General features: G+C 37.1%; 1 protein-coding gene across 1 annotated transcript in view; it reads left to right on the top strand.

Moving 5' to 3' along the window:
- The window catches only part of ube2o (ubiquitin-conjugating enzyme E2O), a 76,794-nt gene that overhangs the window by 18,766 nt on the left and 36,894 nt on the right, over positions 1-21,134 (top strand). The window contains exons 2-7 of the mRNA XM_067459431.1: positions 10,073-10,132; positions 10,256-10,366; positions 10,983-11,080; positions 11,248-11,311; positions 13,310-13,453; positions 13,630-13,739. Coding sequence (XP_067315532.1) covers positions 10,073-10,132; positions 10,256-10,366; positions 10,983-11,080; positions 11,248-11,311; positions 13,310-13,453; positions 13,630-13,739 — 587 coding nt within the window. The remainder of the gene's footprint in view (positions 1-10,072; positions 10,133-10,255; positions 10,367-10,982; positions 11,081-11,247; positions 11,312-13,309; positions 13,454-13,629; positions 13,740-21,134) is intronic.

Genomic DNA, 21,134 nt, shown 5'->3' with positions numbered 1-21,134 from the left:
CATTCGTTTTCTCTTACCAGATATCTATCTGATTGTGAAGTGACCAAGAGTAGGCCTACATGCCTTCCGAGATTCTTTCAAGACATATAACCGATTACTCAAACCAATTCAGAAGGTGGTCTGAGAACATTTCAGACAAACCCGGACAAGTGTAAATGTTTCTGGTTGTTGGATCCACATGTGTAAATTTTACTCCTGGCAAATGTTAAAAAATTAAATGTGTGTGAGAACGTGTTATGGGCTATATGTTGTAGTCAGATAGATATGATGGTGTTACTGCAACACGCATCGCTGCAAATGAGCTAAGCAAGCCAACGCAAATGGCTGTAAATTAAACTCTTAGAGTCTTAGATGCTCGAAAAACACAATAATCTTCAATAAAAATTAATAAATGATCTTACCAGTGCTTAAGGTCAGTCATATTGCGGTCTTTGAATTTGAAATGAGCTGCTGAATAAAATGCATCTAAAATCTTTTGCTTTCGTTGCTGTGAATTCTTAAATTCTTAAAGTCGTTAAATATAGGCTATACCATGGGAATTGAAGATCTTATTATTAATTTTGCAGAGGTGTAAGGTATAAGATAACCTGCATGTTCTTTTATTTTTTTCATTTGTTTAGATTGTTTAGCTCGTTTAGTTTGCGAACACCGCATTGCGAGCAGCATTGCCTGGCTCAGCTCGTCTAAAATGCCTTTTTACTGTGGAGGTAATATTATAGTAGGCTAAATTAACTAACATTGTGATGCTTGAAGTGTTATATCTATGGATTTATAGGTAAGACAAGTCAAGAGTTGATTTGAGAGGCTAAATTAATTAAATGTGTTTACCTCGCTGTCGGCCGCTGGTTGCTTGGTTGTCACTTAAAAAAATTAAAACTTTAATTTAACAAACAAAAAAATGCTCTAAACATTTTTTTTTTAATTAACTTAACATAGAAACGAAACAAAACTACTTTGACATTAAAAACAAAACGGAACTATTTTAATGACTACAACAATGTATTAATTTTTTTCTCCTCCAGTCGGACTCGGGCCTAGATTTTTGATAACCTGTCGGACACGGGCCGGGCTAGGGCCTAGATTTGAGAACCGTGCAGGGCTCTGAGAACACATTTATAAAATGTGGGCAAAACCACACTACGAAAAGCATTAAATATTAAGTCTTCAGATGGCAATGGTGCCCAGGGAAAACAGAGACGCCTCGCTAGAGGGGCCAGCCACGGGAAGTGCCTTTCATTTGCTTTCCTCCTCCACCAGTCAGGATCTTGTACTACTGCTGTATTGTAATACTGCGTAGCTTATTTTGCACGTAACTTCATCACTCTTTCTGTCGAAATTGTCCCACACAATAGGCTTTTTCTTTCCCATTGCTTCAAGGTGCCCTAGAATGATTTGAAACCCTAGGATGATTTGTTAAAATGTTCTCTGATATCTACATGGAGGGTATGTGGCTTATTTAAGAGCAAAAATGGTCCAGATACAGTTTTACAGGTCCATTTACAACCCTATAAATTGTTTCTAGGATGTAATGCTCTGTTTTTGCCTTATTTGGAAGAGTCATGAATATTAATGTTGAGCTTTGCTCTGATTGGCTTATTTCAGCAGCTCAGCTCAGCTGTTCAGCTCGTGAGTCCTGACTGTCCTGACAGAACACAGACCGACTGAATGATACTCAAGCAAAACATCTCAAATGGAGATTGATAAAAATGCAGCTTGTTTACTGGTGTTTTTTTTTTTTTAGATCATCCGCGCGTGAGAGAGAGCTGCGTGCGGTTGCCAGATTTCAGTAATTAAAACCCCAAACAGAGCTTTTCTGTGAAAAAAAACCCCATATTCTATCAGGTGTTTTACCTAAACATGTCCAATCTGGCAACCATATGCACGCGAGCTCTCTCTCTCGTGGATGATCTGAAAACACCAAGAAACAAGTAAGCAGACGTTTGCTAGAAAGATCGAGTGAACGGTATCTACGGTTGTATTTTGTAATACAAAATAATATTAACCTTTGTCATTAGACACACTTTAGTTTTGTATGGTACTTGGAGTTTCATATTGTTACTGTACTAGCATCTTGCGTCATCTAGACAATGTGCTCTCTAAGAAACTTTCCATTTAATCAGAAATTGTTTAAACAGCTAGTCAATAAGTGGATAAATCAATACTTACTGCTTGCAGGAATGTTGCCCCTTAAGATGCTGAGCAAAGCTTGCTTGAAATGGGCCGAACAAACAAACGTTTTGTTGTGGTATTATAATAAACCTCAACCATGACTGTTGACATATGACAACAGTCCCCTGCACAGCCTAAACATGACATGTGTCCTGAGAGCCGTTTTTGCTATCCTCAAGTGTCGTTTGATGATTTGGCTCCGTCATATCCAGTAGACATTGAACACGTTTGGACAGATGCAAATGTTGGGAGCATGCATATATATGCATTAGGGATGCGCGGTATACCGGCACTGGAAAAATACCGGTATATATTTTATTTAAAACGGTACGATATCATGATTTGGCACATTTCGGTATATGCTGCTTTTCCGAAGTTCACCGCTAGATGGCAGCGCGCTACCCAAACTGACCCGAAACAACCGGCAAATGTGACAACAACATAGACGGACAAAATGGATAAAGCAGTTGAATCTCACTCAAGATGCCCAAAACGAATTAATAAAGAGAGGAGTAGAAGTGACATTTGTAATGACTTTGCTTATAAAACTGATGAAGAACCATCAAACCTAGCCAAGAAGCATCTGTCATCCTATCCTACTATCCTGACTTTAAGAAATAAACATTTGTGGTAATTTCCCACTTTATATACTCAAAACTTGCATAATTGTTCTCATTCGCGTGCAATATACCCGCGCTAATATCAGACCTTGTGGTATCGATTTGATATCGGTACTTCGGTATTAGATTGTGGTACCATACCGAAGCCAAAATTGTGGTATCGAGCCATCCCTAATATGCATATATATTTTTTAACCATGCAAACATGTAAACAAACATGCAAACATGCAAACAAACAAATAAAGTCATAAAAAAACAAAAAAACCTTTAAACCGTTTAACTGATAGTGTTAAATGGTCAAAATTCTTACTATTGGTTAACGGTTAAACAGTCAATATGAGCGATATACCCTAGAACACCACCATGAAGTCATTAATACCAGTGGGAAGTTCGGGATTTTCTTTAAGTCCTGATCTGTACGAGTTGGGGCGTGTCAGTGCGAAACATGGCGGAATCAATGGATGCAACGTCTGTAATTGTATATAACGGGTATTTAGCAGTGACACTGTCAGGCTTTGTCATTTACAACAAAGTAAGCTACCATTGTAATATAACAAATTGAGCGTAAGCGTCAGTTCTGGCAGGCTAGGTAGTCAAGACGCTGCTAACGCTATTTGGTCTCATCTGCTGTTTCTGCTCAGCTGAGATGCATCAGTGCATAAGCTGTTCACACTCCCCTCGCTGCTAATGGCCATGATATAACAGCGCGCATCTTCAAACAGATTCAGTTCGCTCCTAAACTGCTGTTGCTAGCTCTTTGCTGCCCACCACTTCCCCAGCTCCTCCATGTCGTGTATATTTTACTTTATCGTTGCTGCTCAGTTCATACACTGTAAAAAATTATTTAGAAAAAACGTTACCTGGTTGCCTTAAAATTTTGAGTTCATTGAAATTAAAATTTTGAGTTAATACAATGAACATTTTTTGAGATTTGACAACCTTTATTAAAATATTATTAAAAGATTTTGTAAGCATATTGGGTAATTGTGTGTGTTTTATTTCTGATGACGGAGTGAAACATGCCAAATAGTGCTATTTTCATGATTTATCCATTTTTTTACGTGGTTCAGATACAATAATATTTTGAGTTTCTATTTATTAAACAAATTTCCTTCATTGTATCAACTCAATTTTAATTTCAATAAACTCAAAATTTTAAGGCAACCAGGTTACTTACTTTAAGTTAAACCAACAAAAATCAACTTTTTTTTTTTTTTTTTTTTTTTTTTTTTTTTACAGTGTAGGGGTTCATAGGAGAGCTGCATCAGCTCTCACAGGCTAAACTGTGCGAGCGTTCCCTAATGCTGCTGCTGTCCTAACATGAACAGAGCCATACGGCCAAAACATTCATTCAGAATTATCAACTTGAATTGCAATTTATTCAAAAATTCCTAAATCATTTCTATTTTGTTCTTGACTTAATAGACCTGACAGAATAAGGCTAATATATAACGATACCGTTTACAGTGACTTCATAGATTAATTAAATTATAATTAAAAACATAGAATGTTCATCAGGTGTGTTTTAATCTTTTTTGTTCTTTATTTTATAAAAGCAGAGTTCACAAACATTTAAAGAAGGTACACCGCCATCTTGGTCTGACCAAAGAGACTTGAACGCAAATGATGTCGTGTGCACGACTTCTCACCTTGTAAATAAGAACAAACCAGGAGGAATTGAACGCACCATAAGTCACTAAGACCAAATCACAAACAATAATAATGGCTGTTGACCCAGTCCGCCCAAAGACATTATAAAACATTGAGGCAATAGTGACAATTAATGAATCTTTAATTAAAAAAAGAATAATGTCAGATTACCTGTGGTAGTCGTTTTCAATAAATTCACACTTACAAATGATTGAATAAAGTAAAACAATATATGCACATTTGACGTGCTATCCGAAGCGGTCGAGGGCTCCGAGCTCAGAATTGATCCCAATCCCAGAGTTCTGCCCTATATCGCAGACCGAGAGTGAGGAACGGGGTGGTGGAGGGGTGCAGAAAACTGTGGAGCAGGGCTATTCAAATCTTACCCTGGAGGGCCAATGCGGTGCAGAGTTTAGCTCCAACCCTGATCAAACACACCCACCTGTGATTTTCTAATGATCTTGAAGACATTGATTAGCAAGTTCAGGTGTGTTTGATTAAGGTTGGAGCTAAACTCTGCACTGCATTGGCCCTCCAGTGTAAGATTTGAATAGCCCTGCTGTGGAGGAACTAACGTTAGGTGAGTCAGCTCTTGGCTGTGTATAGATTTTCTATAGATATAGAAAAATGTTAATTGGTATGTTACATTATATTATGTTATCTACCCACTTTTATTAATATATGAATATTTAGATATTGGAGTTGTATTTAGATATTTAAATGATCTGCTTTTTTTTGTTGAATTTGGCCTATTAGAGTGGGTCTCAAGGACGCCCCACTTAACAGATAGAGCTGTCCTGTATCCAGATTTAGTGTTTAACCCTGTAATTACAGGTTTTCTTGTGTTCATTAATTACATACACTTGGTCAGAAAAATGTTACATTGTTTCTGCTGTAGTTTTATAATGTTGACAGCCAAATTTGAAATAATATTTCCATATCAGCATCAGCATATATAATTGAATTTAAACTGATATTCAGACCAAATCAAACCTGTCCTAATACCTGGTTTTAAGACTTATTAAAAACAATGTCGTCTTCATTACAAATTATTTCAGTAAATCCAAATCTGATGTTCCAAAACTAGTTGTACTAAAATACCCAAAGCATATCTATGGCTCTGAACATTTCTTGATACGCATGCCCTTTTCCAAATGAAAGCCTAAGCCCTTGCAATCTTCCTCCAAGTCCACACTTTCGTGACATGATGCCGCTAGTGCTTGTCAGTATGACAAAAAATGTATATCACTGAATTTTTCTAAATTATACCGTTTTGTGGAACCCCCACCCCCCAACCTCTTTGAAAAGGTGTATCTGCATTATTATGCCCTTATCATTATTTTAGATGAAAAGAGTCTCAGAATTATATTATTTTAATTTATTGCAATAATTTATTTTATCGTGAAAATTTATCGTGACAGGCCTTGACACAACAACCAATAAAACACAGACCTGTAACATATTACAGAAACATGAATATTAAATATGACCACAGAGAGAGAGAAAAATTGAGTTGAGGGCACCTTAAGCATCTTAAAAATCTAACCCTATATAACAACAACTGCAACAACTGCCAAAAGGAGAAATGCAGAATAACATTTAAAAGGTCAATGGATATTTTCAATACATTTAAGAGCACTACAATACAGTCTCTGAACAAATGACACACAAGTTTAACACAAAGGTAACTTTTTTGCCCATTCTTCTTTGAATATTCAGTCTATTTGTTAATTTGCATCAATCTTTGGTGTATCAAAATAATCGATCGTGTCATCGCGATCATGATCAGAATTACGACGGTATCAGTGTCCATGTTTTCATTTGAAGAAGATGTAATGCAATATGTGTGCATTCACACTGCTGGTTCATGTTAGAGCACTAGAGTATATCAGTATGTCTATAAAAACTTAACCCTTGTGCATCAATTAAAAAAAGTTACACATAGGTCCACAGAGGACAAAAATGTCTCGGGAGCACAGACTTAAGTTTGGTCTCATTTTAAAGAAACCCTTGGCAGATTATTGTTGAATTAAAAAAAAAAAGTTTAAAAAGTGAAACAAAATAAAAAGTTATAGAGGTTTAAGTTTATGAAAATGATTTATGATTAATATTTTATAATTTTTTTTCAAAAGATCAAAATTAGAACAATTTAGAAACATTAGATTTTTTTCAGAAATATTGTTGATATTCATTGCTTGAAGTTTGAAGGACGATTAGCTGTGGGAACCATTGTTCATCAGAACCATTGTTCTGCTAGCAATTTTTACAGAATACCAAGGTACTTAACCAATAACCAATGCGGCACAAAAAAACATTACAACTAAAATGTGATGCTTACAGCAGTCAAAAATTAGTAGGAAGTATAGAGACCCTTGCTTTGAATGAGCTCAGCACATCTGAGGCCACAGGGCGTCACTAGATAATCACACTGCTCCGGTGTGATCATGTTCCACTCTTCTACCAGTCTCTTCCACAGTTTGGTAACTGTAGTGGGTTCCTTTGCCATAACTTTGTCGCCAATGATTTTACATACATTTTTCAAATGGGGTTTAGATCAGACTCTGGGCTGGCCATTTCATTATTTCAGTGTTCTCACTTTCAAGGAACTGTTTTACTCGTTTTGCAGTGTGATAGGGGGCATTGTCTTGCATAAAAATTGCGGGCTGATTGGGAGATGCTCGCAGTGAAAGAACCACACAAAGAACCACATTGCCGAAGGAGGTTCTGATAACAGGTTCTGCCATGTAGCTGTATAATAGGCCCAACTCCTCTTGCAGAAACATCCCCAAAACCATGCCACTTCCTCCTCCATCTCTCACGGACTTCTTTGAGCACTTTGGGTTTAATCTTTCCCCCAAACATAATGTTTCCCATCAGACACAAATAAATTAAACTTGCATTCATCACTAAAATAAACTTTGGACCAGTTCTCCTCTGTTCACACAACATGCTCCTCAGCAAAGGTTAGTCTAGCCTTTTGATTCTTTCTGCTGATAATAGGCTTGGTCACTGCAGAGTGAGCATTCAGACTGAATTCTCTTAAATGACAAGACACTGTATGGGAAAACAGATCCTTACTGTGTTCAGCTCTGAACTGGCGAGTCATTTCAGCTGCAGTGTTGAACCGATTCTACATTGAAAGTCTCTGTATTGTCCTGTCCTCTCGTGCATTGGTCTTGAGTACCTTTTTGGTACTTGAATGAATTAGTGTCTTTGTAAAGCTTCAATATTCTAGAAATTACAGATTTGGAATGACCAACTTCTTTTGCAATAGCTGAAAGGGTCAGGCCTTTATCTGGACAACCTGGTGTCGTAGGGTTTCAGTAACCTTAGTGGCTTGCCATCTTTGCAAAGTCAGTGAAAATTGGAAAGTTTGGTTCAAATTAAATAGGGTTTGCCAGATTATTACAGAAATTAGCACCAAGTGCCAGATTAACACCCAAAGCTTGAAGGTATCTGAAAGTGTTCTCTAATTTTGACCAGCGTTATTTCTCAATTGTCTTATTTAAGTTGTATATACTGTACAGGGTAGGGGGAGGCTTGTCTGGACCCAATGAACATCGCTGTTCCGAGCTTGAGACGAACTTAATAATAATAATAATAATAATAATAATAATAATAATAATAATAATAATAATAATAGATTTAATAGATTTTATTTATAATGCACTTTTCATTCCGAAGAATCTCAAAGTGCAAAACTTGATAATAGCGTGCAATTTTCTCACTCAAACCACAGCCAACCTGCTGTTGCTTCTGCTTTAAGAGGGAAACGCTGCCCATAACTGCTTGTCTAGGATCTGTAATCCTCCGTAAGAATTTGTAATAATAGCATATTATTAGCGAAAAGGAGCTAGCAAATGATCCAGTGTTTATCTGTATTTGCACTCGTCAAATGATTTACTTTCCAATGTGTTTTCACCTCAGTGAGTAATGCAGCCAATCACAGACATGTTTGTAGATTTCTACAATGGAATTGGCCAATCACTGGTTTTGAACTTGGAATCCACTAACCGCTCGAGTGTTTGTCCAGGCGCTGAGTTCAGTTAACGCGTGCGTCTCTGTAAGTGCAGACATTGAAAATAAGAGATTCATTGTTTACAAGCTTCGCTGTGGAACTTTGTGAGATTTTGTTTATGGAATGAGTGACAGCTTTTAGGGATTATTAAGGGAGCACTCTTTGCACGCTGTCTGGGCAATATAATTCTTATTTTTCCTTAATAGGTCTGTAATATATCCAGAATTTGAATAAAACTTTTGTGTTCCATTCGTGACAAGCGGCCACATACATGCTTCAATACACTGACCCATCCACATATACATGCGGGATTCACTCGAAAAATTTGACTGATCAGTTATAAATAATCATGTCGAAATCAGGCTCATAAAAATGTCTGGGAAACACGATTCCTGCCTGCATGTCATTATCCATGGATCACTGAATCTTTGGTAAGTTGTAAGGACCACTATATCGAGCCCAACCTTTAGTTTAAATTGATAATCGTTTGCTCAACTCGCGTTTTCCTCTAGTAACTCCAGTCACGCAGCAGCTCTTCTGCCTCTCAGACCCAGCTGAGGGGGCGTGTTCTGGCGAGAAAATGAATGCCCTATAGAGTCTGTAGAGGGAATGCATCACAGTCACTTTCCTGTGTAACCGATTATTTATAACGGATCAGTCATCACATTTTTTGAGTGAATCCTGCATGTATATGTGGATGGGTCAGTGTATTGGAGCGTATATGTGTCTGCTTGTCACGAATGTAAAACTAAAGTTTTATTCAAATTCTGAATATATTTTAGACCTATTAATAAGAAATAAACAATAATTATATTGCCCAGACAGCGCGCAAAGAGTGCTCCCTTTATAATCACTAAAAGCTGTCACTCATTCAATAATCGGAATCTCACAGATTTCCGCAGTGAAGCTGGTATACAACGATTCTCTTATTTTCACAATGTCTGCATTAGAGACGCACTTGTTAACTGAACTCAGCACCTGGACAAACATTCAAGAGTGAGTGATGCGATGAGTGGATTCCAAGATGAAAGTAATTTTACCTGAAATGCCTGATTACAAAATCGCGTTTCGATTTTTGCCGTTTAAATTGTGTTAAAATAGTCTTTAATGTCTTACAAAGCATATGTTTCATATACTAGTAGTTTAAAACTGAAGCTATAAGCGCTTATGCTTGTATATATCTTATATAATCTATTTATTTTGTGCACCTGTTCTGTATATTGCAGTTTTTTTTATTTTTAATTCTTTATTATTTACATTATAGGTACATTACTATGTCATGATTTTGTATTGGTACTTAGTTTATCAGTCAAAATAATTCAGAACATGTTTTTGCTCTCATTATAGCAATCAATTACATGTTTCTTCTGCTTTTAGAGGAAAAAGCTGCCCATAACTGCTTGTCTGTGATCTATAATCATCTGTAAGAATTTGTAATAATAGCATATTATTAGCGAAAAGGAACTAGCAAAAGATCCAGTGTGTATCTGTATTTGCATTCGTGCTTGTGGGATAATGAGTTTTGTTTATTTAAAATTATTTTATTTTTATTTTTTTAGAATTTTTTATTTAATAAGGGTATTATACAAATTATTTCTCTCCCTCCCTCCTGTAGCTCAAACTTGAAGATCGATCTATTGTGCCTAGAGACTTTGTCCGGAGAATGAATTCAAATGTAAGTTGTATTTTTATTACTTTGTGTTTAAAGACAAATGTACAGAATAATAGAGAAATGCATGTCTTTGACAGTACCAGTACTTGAAGGTGTGGTCAATAATGAGTTTTTTGACCCCTGCAGGATAAACAGTGTGGAATTGTGACTAACATAAACACAGAATGTGCAGTGAAACTTGTAGGAACCAACTGTGTTCTGTATCCTGTAAATAGCAAAGACCTGCTTCATGTCTGGGTGAGTTTCTGTACCTATTTAAAAAATAATAATAATCATAAATACAATAAACCAAGAAATGTCAACAGGTGTCTGTATGGATTTTCAGTTTTAAGAGATTATTAATAAAAGTTATAATAAAGTTAAAAATGTAGACAGATTTCTGTTTGTAAATGTGCACTACTACAGAATTAACTAACATAAATTATTATTTTTTATTATTAATTTATTTAGTTTCAATATGGTGAACAGGGAAGGTTGTGCATGCAGGTCATGCTTCACTCTCTAGAACAAACCTCCTTAGTTCTTATGCATGTTTGATATTCCATGCTTGCCATATGTGATGAGTTCTGTCTAATTTCTATGCACGTGTCAGTATTTTTTTAGATGTAAATTAAAGCCTAAATTAAATGTGTTATCTTGGTAAAGGGAGGTTGCACAATGTCCTAAATGAAGGGAATGCTAATTCCTAATCATTGTTATTTTGAGGGAAAACAATCCTTTCTTATAGAGGGAACATTGTCATAACTGTACTGAAACTCAATAACTTACAGTAATATGTAGCTATTAGTCATCAAATCTAAGATACTTTCTGGAAATTACTAACTATGTATCTGGTTTTTGTACCTTTCTACAGTCATTTATGTATGGTGACTATATTGTATATGATTTCTGGCTTGGAAAGGTGTATGATCTCAGCATCCAAATCGTTGTGAAGCTTTCCAACGGTGCACGGTAATGTGATCACAATGTCTTTTTTCACGTCAATGTGAGTAATGCAGTATGATGCTGAACATGTTAAACCTTCAATCTTGTTCAAGGGCAACTCTGTAGCAGAGAAGAATTAATGCTACATCATTTAATTTAACATAGTTTAATTCATTGTATTTTTTTCCCTACAGATGCTCTATGAGTGAGGAAGATGGTGCAAAACTATATGATATTTACCCTCACATCAGTGATGTGGTAGGTGCCAAGAATGTTTATGTTCTTGCTTGCATTATCAATTCTGTGATCTTGTTTGTTGTCATATAATGCGATTAGTGTTGGGTCCACCTTTGTCGAGTCCAAGTTCGTAGCAAATCAAATTCAAGTCCAAAGGTAGCTGAGTTGGACTTAAGTCTGAGCCCTTAACATCAAAGTCCATGTCAAGTTGGCTGAGTCCAGAAGAATTTAAAGGGCTCATGAACTGAGAAATCAAATTTTACTTGAGCTTTTAATGTATGAGATACTATAAGAATATCCTGTAAGTTTCAGAACTGAAAACATACTTGTTAGTCCAATAAAAGCTTTTATTAACGCCAGGCCCACTACAGATTTACTACAGGCAAACTTCAGTTTTTTTAAAGTGGGGGTCTATGACGAAAAATGGAGGCAAGCACCGTCTCTGCAGAAAAAGATCAACGCCTACTTCATCACTGCCTGTTTAGCCCCGCCCAGTGATTCGCGCTTGGCATGCAATAGAATAGGTAGCCTAAGTAACGTAGGCCTGCATGGTGTTAAACCAGATCAAGCTACCAAGAAATAAACATGCCGTTGATGATTACAAAATCATGATGATTATTGTTCAGTGCCTCGGCTCAACAGTAATGCAAAATGTAAGTAACTCTGTTAATTCTAATGCCTGATCTGAAATATAATGATTCATGTACAGTCAGATGTTCTTTGTCTGTGTGTCAATAAATCAAACCAGTGACTAAATGTCAACTTGCGTTGTTTTTCTTAGTAGGATTAAAATAGTTATTTAACGTGATTAAATTTTATAATGAAAGCGATCAAAGAAAGCTCCCTTTGCAATCGTTAAAGCAGCGCGTGCTGAAGCTGTCAAATTAATTGAATGGCAAAAGTTTATCAGTGACACATTTATCAGTGACTCCTGTTTTATTCAACAAATCTCTTGACTATAACTAATTCTTTCTTTCATCTGCAATAAATTGATAGTGTACAGACAGTTGCAATGACGAGATCACTGCTAAAATCAGGGTAGGAAAAATGTATTTTATAAATGGACAATTTTTGATGTAAAAAGAATTCTACCAAATACGGCATCCCAGGAAACATCATAAAACAACACAGTTCATGACCCCTTTAAATGATTTGAAATTGCAATTGACCTTTCACAAAGACCTGCCTGTCTTAGTTACTGTTCCTACGTCCAACAAGCCATGCCGTTCTCACACATCACGTATCGCTCATGTTTTCATGCAGTGAAAAATACATAGCAGAGCAAAGGACACTTGACTTTCAGGATTTGATTGAAATTCAAACAATACTGTAATGTGGCTCTTTAATGTGTAGTGCCTCAGGTAAAGCAGCACCTGAACCTATAATATCCTAGTTATAGCATGAATTAAACATGAATGAACATCAAAAGACTACACTAAATAAACACTCAAATACATGCTATTTTTTTTTAAAGTTTAAATCCACGACTTTAACAAATTTAAGTCTACTAAGTCAAGAAGCAGATCTTTATGATTGGTTAATCAAACTTGAATTAATATTTAAACCTTTATAAAATAATTGCATTGTGCAATACTCAAAGAAGGCAACACAATGCATTAAGAAACAGGGGTAAACTTTTGAACAAGATGATAGTGATGTAAATATCTAATTTAGGCTTTTGAAGGGCAGTACTAAATTAATAATAATAATAATAAGATCATTAACCAAAATAAGAACAATTTACACCAATCATCAAAGGTATTCAGATAATTAATACACCATTCAATCTACTAGAGTTTGTCACAAAAATAAAACAATAAATCAGTGTATAGGCTACTTGCCTCAGACATGTGAAATAAATATTTAGAAAGCTTGAAATGTTTTTTTTAAATTTACCAGTTTTTGTTTCATTTTATTTTTTAAATCTTTTTTTGTTTAACTTCTGTATTATGCAGCTGTCTCACTCGCACCTTGTTGAATGTGTCTCAGTGTGATATATTTCTCTGCCTTTTACTCCAGGGTTTGTTCTTTGACGATGCCTATGGGTTCTATCCGGGTCAGGTTTTGATTGGGCCATCAAAGGTTTTTGCCAATGTGCAATGGCTGTATGGTGTGAAGCCAGTTCTCAGTAAGAAAAGCAAGTTCAGAGTTGTTGTGGAGGAGGTAAGACAAAAGTTTGACTCCAAACTTTTAGACAAGTGTTCTATAATTAGGAATTTTATTACTAGACGAAATAACAAAACCAATTATCTGCTTATCTGCTATAAGTCTCAACACGTTTTAATAATTTACATTTTAGTTGTATATGTCTTGTATGTGAAATATGTGTATAATTAAAGGTTCAAGTGGTGGAGCTAAAGGTGACATGGATTACAAAAAGTTACTCTCCAAAGGGGTCAGACAGTGTCTTCCCACCCCCTTCAACCATCACACAGGAGAACCTTTGCAGGTACAATCAACTACGGCTGTCAATTTTTATTTTAAAATGTAAAAAAGTTATAAGGACAAAAAAACTGTTTAATTTTCTCAAAATATACATTGCAAATTACCACAATGTTCAATAATTCTCAAACGACTCAATTGATGAATCAGTCTTTCTAAATTCCTCCTTTCCACGAGCCTACTCTGCTTTGTTTGGTAAGATGGCCCATTCTGTTGTGATTGGTCTACCGCATACAGCGCGCATTTCAAAAACAAATGTCACAAAAGTTTGAATCAATGACACATTGGAAGAATTAGTTATTCAACGATTTTTTTCCAAACCTTGACTAGGACATTTCTCAGTGATGCTACTCAGTTTAAGGGTACATTATTAAAAGGGGGAGGCATTGAGAAATAAACTTTCCCTTGAGCTTTTGATATATAAAAGGTCATGGTTATATAAGAATCCTCTAAGTTTACAGAGCTGAAAACTTCCTTGTTAGTCAAAGAAAAGCTTTTATAGACACCAGGCTCAGCAAACGATCCTGTGCTTTATACTTACGTCATTGCAAGACGAAACACCACCTCTACAGAATCTACAGCGCGTCTAATCCAGTAGCCTCACCCACCGACTCATGGATGGCTCGTGCTATAGCCAACAACAATTTTAAACATGCAGAGGAAGATGGCAAGATATTGCGCTATTCCTGGATGTGGAAGAACAGAGTTGCTGCATAAGCTTCCCTCGGATCCTAATATTAGGAATATGTGGTTGAATTTTATTTTTAATGAAGTTCCAGCTCACGTGGGGAAGACATATTCACTTCATTTCACTGCAGAAAAGTTTGTAAACAAATCTATGGTAGATGCTGGATTTGGATCCGACAGGAATGGTGCAACACACTTATGTGAGTAAAACGTGTTTTTATATGTAATAGTACTTCATTGATATAGATCATTTTGCTTATGTATACGCTGGACTCAGACACGTATGGGCCATGGCTCGCAAAGCCCGGCAGGCCATGAATCTCATAATATTCCGTTTTGTTCTGCTGCTCTCTCGCTCTCTCTCTCGTTGACATCTGAAGGGTGGCGCACACGCGCATGTGTGTGTGTGTGCGTGGTTTGCGCTTATAGCATTCGATCTTGCGGGCTATGTGTAATATAAAAAATAATAGTCCAATCAATCACGGGTCAATCAATTACTTCCAAGTCTTCAGTGCGGCACGCCTTTCAAAACAGAGCGTTTTGGAGAGAGCCTCAAATCTAGTGTAGAAAATAGCCTATTACTTATTGTTTATGATGTTTTTTAATGTAAAAACCACACAAACATCATTAGTTGACCCCAGTTCATGACACCTTTAATGTTTCATCTAATTCCTCACCATAAGCATTAAAGTTTGCAAAACAAATCTTGCTCCATCCTTTCTTTACTCAAAGTAGTAAGAATTACAGACAATCTGTATTAATAGACACATTTTCAGGTAATAGTGGCCAGAAGCTGATTAAAGTATTTCAGATAAACCGTAATAATGTGAGTTAGCCAGATACTTGCACAATAAACACATTGAAGAGTACAGCGTCTTCTCGACATGATACTATCCAGTATCCACTGCAGTGTTTGAGGGGGTTCAAGCTTTCTTTGCCCTCTGTGCACACAATATGCTAATGTTTCGTTGTGATGTCATAACAAAACTGGGCTTAGGACTCGTTTAAAAACTATTTGTTTTATTGACTCAGAGTTGACTCTTTCTTTTGAGACAATAACTTTATATACACTGCACTTTCCGATTTAAAGCTTTGCACGTATTTTCATTCACTTAGAACTATGAGAACACTACATGAAAGACAATTTTCAAAAATCCATAAAAGGGGCTCTAACTAAACTGTCAGTAAGATTAGCTGTTTTAACTGTCAAATCGATGGAGAATAATTCAAACAGGGAAAAAAACTGAAATATCAACAGATGTTTGGCATCCTATATATATATATATATAATATATATATATATATATATATATATATATATATATATATATATATATATATATATATATATATATAATATACACAGAATATATACAGAAATCACAATATATGATTTTTTAAAATTATTTATTTGTATGATACAGCTGCAAATAAGTATTTGAACACCTGTCTATCAGCTAGAATTCTGACTCTCAAATACCTGTTAAGCCTAGGTCAGACTGCACGATTTTCAAACTCGTCGGGTCACTGCTCTTTTCACACTGTGTGACTATCTGGGGTATCATTCAGTTACTGCTGTATTCACACTGCACATGGCGTGGTGGTTTGACGACAGAGGAGTCCACACTGCATGACTGAACAAGCGGAAGAATTGCGACAACTCTCTCTCTCCTGTGCGCAAACTACGTTTTCCAACTACAAGTGCAATGTGACAAGTAAACAACGCGAGATCACACGTGCGTCAGACCGGAGTTCTCGCGCGAGACTTGGAATTGTTATTAAAAATGAAGGCCCCACTTTATATTAGGTGGCCTTAAGTACTATGTACTTACATAAAAAAATAAGTACAATGTACTTACTGTGTTCAAACTGTATTGCAAAACACCTTTGCTGATATTGAGGTGGGATACAGGTAAAGTTATGTGAGTAAGTTTAAGGGTAGGGTTAGGTGTAAGGGAAGTGCCAACTGTGTAATTACAAATGTAACTACAGAAATTAATTACAGACATAATTACATGGTTATTTTTACAATCTAAGTACAAAGTAAAAACATGTATGTACACAATAAGTGCATTGTATCAAATGATTAATTAAAATGTAAGTACATAGTAGTTAAGGCACCTAATATAAAGTTGGTCCAAAATGATAAACTGCGCAAAGTTTGCTTCAAATTATGTGCGCTGATTTGTGGAGAAAAAGAAAAAAGATTATGGCGGAAGAAACTGTTGGAGAGACAAAGGGAGCCAGGATTTTCTGCAAAGAGAGTTTGAGGTAAAAAATTTTTTGTAATGTGCTGCTGCTGTGGCTGGATGTGCAAATGTTTGGCCTTTGTTTCTGTTTGATAGAATTGTAAATATATCTATTAAAAAACTTATATTCTGCTCTATAACTCCTCCCTGAACCTCCTGCTGCCATGTATCTCACTCTTTCATTGGCTGTCGGTCATCGCCGATGTAATTTTCAGTCAGAACGCAGTTCACACAGCAGGAGTTTCAATCACTGGCGTCGACGACTCGTCTGCGATTCTCTCTGAACGCGTCTTTGATTATTCACACTGCGTGATTGTCACTCGCGTGCACGAGTACCGATTTTCCTATGATCTTTGGTATTTGTCAGCGATTTCACAAAACCTGTCGGCGACTCAAAATCGGGGCAAAAATCGGGCAGTGTGAACTAGGCTTTAGTTTGCCTTTAAAAGGTCCACTGTTGGAGCAATCATTAGAAAATGGAAGAAGCTAAACATGACTGTCAACCTCCCTCGGACTGGGGCTCCATGAAAGATCTCGCCTCGTGGGGTCTCAATGATCCTAAGAAATGTGAGAAATCAGCCCAGAACTACATGGGAGGAGATGGTCAATGACCTGAAAAGAGCTGGACCACCGTTTCCAAGGTTACTGTTGGTAATACACTAAGACGTCATGGTTTAAAATCATGCATGGCACAGAAGGTTCCCCAGCTTAAACCAGCACATGTCCAGGCCCGTCTTAAGTTTGCCAATGACCATTTTGATGATCCAGAGGAGTCATGGGAGAAAGTCATGTGGTCAGATGAGACCAAAATAGAACTTTTTGGTCATAATTCCACTTAATGGCCCTCATTTATCAAAAGTGCGTACACCAAATTTCCAGCGTACACCTTGCGTACACCCAAACCCACGGTGACTTTGAGATTTATCAATATGGACGTTGGCGTACGGCACGCTCAAATCCTACGCCAGCTCAGGAGGTGGTGTACGCACGTTTGAGTTAGTGGGAAAATGCGCAGAAAAGCAATTCCTAACACCACAAAACGCACTGACAAGATATGCTATGATCCACTGTTAAAAACCACAAAAACAACATTCATAGTTTATTTTTGTGCAACATGAACGTCAATGTTTAATTTGTGTGACTTTACCAAAGCGTTTGATTTGTAGGCATATGTATTCCTCCAGTCGCCAGCCTGTGCGCTTTATCTGACGTTTCAGGCCCGCCTGGCCCGGCAGCTGCGCACGGACTGGGAATAATTCAGACTGACAAAATAATAAAAATGACCTACTTCTTTTAAATAATAATAAAATCAATAAAAACGACATTCTTCTTCTAAATAACAAGCGTCATTAAGAATAATAATCATAATAATAAAAAGAAGAATCTTACAAATTGTCATGTAATTATTAATGTGAATGAATCTTACTCCACATCACATCATCATCACTATTGTACACCCCAATACATGTGCCGTGATACGAAATTAAATGCTAATTTTTTCAAAACGTGCTGTAAAATAATGCAGTGATGGTAATTTATCATCCAAACAGCTATTTAAACTGCTGGAGTGCGCTTCTCAATCTCCACACTATTAACAGTATTCGTTATTTGTGTCCATATTTTGTTTTTGTAGGTGCCTTTAATTCCACTCTTTAAACTCCCAAATAAAACAATTTCGGTTTTTTTTTCCACTTCCCTGGTGATCTCGATGGGCGCGTCTCAATCATCTCAATAGGATCGTCAGAGCACTGATCAGGGAGTCAGCCCATTGACTTATGTCCTAGTCAGTGCCCTGACTAGTGGACTAGTGAGATGATTGAGCGCGCCCGATCTCCACATCGGAGAAGTTTCGCTTCTTTGCCGTCTTCTGTTTGTCCATGGCGTAAAATGAGGGCGTGGGGGAGGCGGAGACTTGAATATATAGGGGCGTGTTATTCTAATGACGATCGTTTTCAGCCGCCACATTTATCAAGGGCAAGTATTGCGTACACCTGGATTGCAGAGGTGCGCACAGCTTCATAAATCAGGCGATGAGAGGAGTGTAAGCATAATCTTACGCCAACATATACACCAGTTTCTACGCAAGATTGATAAATGAGGGCCAATGTGTTTGGAGGAAGAAGAATGATGAGTAGCATCCCAAGAACACCATCCCTGCTGTGAAGCATGGGGGTGGTAGCATCATGCTTTGGAGGTGTTGTTCTGCGCATGGGACAGGGCGACTGCACTGAATTAAGGAGAGGATGACAGGGGCCATGTATTGCCTTCCCTCAGTTAGAGCATTGAAGATGGGTTGAGGCTGGGTCTTCCAACATGACAATGACCCGAAGCACACAACCAGGATAACCAAGGAGTGGCTCTGTATCAATCAATCAATTAACTTTATTTATATAGCGCTTTTACAATCACGGTTGTGTCAAAGCAGCTTCACAGTGTCAAACAGGATAATATTGCGACAAAATTAGATTTGGCTGTACAGTCGTACTGGAGAAAACAGTGATGTTATCAGCTTATTTTAATTTATCATGTAGCAACAATGTTGGCAAATCAGTATTTAAGTTTATAGAATTAAATAAGACCTAATTCATACATTTTATTTGTATAATAAGTTGAATAAATTTAATCATATTTTTAGTGTCCCCAACTGAGCAAGCCAAGCCAAAGGCGACAGTGGCAAGGAACCAAAACTCCATCAGGGCGTGATGGAGAAAAATAAACCTTGGGAGAAACCAGACTCAGTCGGGGTGCCAGTTCTCCTCTGGCCTATTAACACACCGTGTAAGATTATTATTCTGGCAACCTTACAGGTCAGAAATCATATTAGATTGGAATATTCAAAATTTCAGGGTATTACGGAAGAGACAGATTTATTTGGAAATAAATGATGGGATGGGGCGTCGATTACACAAGAGTATGAATACATGAAAGATCGGAATTATTGCGCCGAAGACGGGTTTTGAGCATGTCGTGCCAGTGAGGCAAATTCAGAGGAGACACCAATTGACACGGCTCAGCAGACACTCCAGGATGAGCTGGTCATGTCCAGGCAGGTCCACCATCCGATCCGGACAGGGCCCAGATCCGGGATAAACCTTCGGGATAAACAGAGAGACAACATTAGCGTAGATGCCACTCTTTTTATGATGTAACGAGTACATCAGGTGTTATGGGAAGTGTTCCCGGTTCCGGCTGACCTAGTTAATGCAGCCTAACAATCAGTCAATTGAATTGAATAATGAAAGTTAAAAATGTTCTATGTGTATGCCATAGTAAAGAGATGTGTTTTTAGTCTAGATTTAAACTGACAGAGTGTGTCTGCTTCCCGAACAATGCTAGGAAGACTATTCCACAGTTTAGGAACTAAATAGGAAAATGATCGACCGCCTGCAGTTGATTTAGATATTCTAGGTATTATCAACTGGCCAGAGTTTTGAGACCGCAATAGACGTGATGGAGTATAATGCGTTAAGAGCTCGCTTAAGTACCGGGGAGCTAAACTATTTAGTGCTTTGTAAGTAATAAGCAAGATTTTAAAATGTATGCGATGTTTAATAGGGAGCCAGTGCAATGTTGACAGAACTGGACTAATATGATCATACTTCCTGGTTCTAGTAAGATCTCTAGCTGCTGCATTTTGGACCAGCTGGAGTTTGTTTATTAAGCGAGCAGGGCAACCACCCAGTAGAGCATTACAATAATCTAGCCTTGTGCTCATGAACGCATGTACTAACTGTTCAGCATTTTGCATTGAAAGCATGTGCCGTAATTTAGATATATTTTTAAGATGATAAAATGCGGTTTACAGATGCTAGAAACGTGGCTTTCAAATGAAAGATTGGTATCAAAGAGCACACCCAGGTTCCTCACTGACAACAAGGGCTTGACAGAGCAGTCATCAAGTGTTAGACAGTATTCTCGGTTACTACTTGTGGAGCTTTTCTGTCCAATAATTAAAAATTCAGTTTTATCTGAATTAAGTTGCAGGAAATAACTATTCATCCAATTTTTTATATCAGCTACGCATTCCGTTAATCTTGTGAATTGGTAGGTTTCGTCAGGGCGTGAGGAAATATAGAGCTGAGTATTGTCAGCATAACAATGAAAACTAACGCCATGTTTCCTAATGATATCTCCCAGTGGTAGCATATACAGGGTGAAACGCAACGGTCCTAACACTGAGCCTTGCGGTACCCCATACTGAACTTGTGATCGGTGTGACATCTCTTCATTTACTGCTACAAACTGATAACGGTCAGATAAGTACGATTTAAACCATGCCAAAGCAGTTCCACTAACGCCAACATAATTTTCGATTCTATTCAGAAGAATATTGTGATCGATAGTATCAAATGCAGCGCTAAGATCGAGTAACACTAATAGAGAGATACAACCACGATCAGATGATAAGAGTAAATCATTTGTAACTCTAATTAGAGCAGTCTCAGTACTATGTAGGGGTGTAAGAA

This window comes from Pseudorasbora parva, chromosome 12 (genome assembly GCF_024679245.1).
Source record: "Pseudorasbora parva isolate DD20220531a chromosome 12, ASM2467924v1, whole genome shotgun sequence".
Taxonomy (NCBI): Eukaryota; Metazoa; Chordata; class Actinopteri; order Cypriniformes; family Gobionidae; genus Pseudorasbora; species Pseudorasbora parva.
This window is presented reverse-complemented; position numbering and strand designations above follow the sequence as displayed.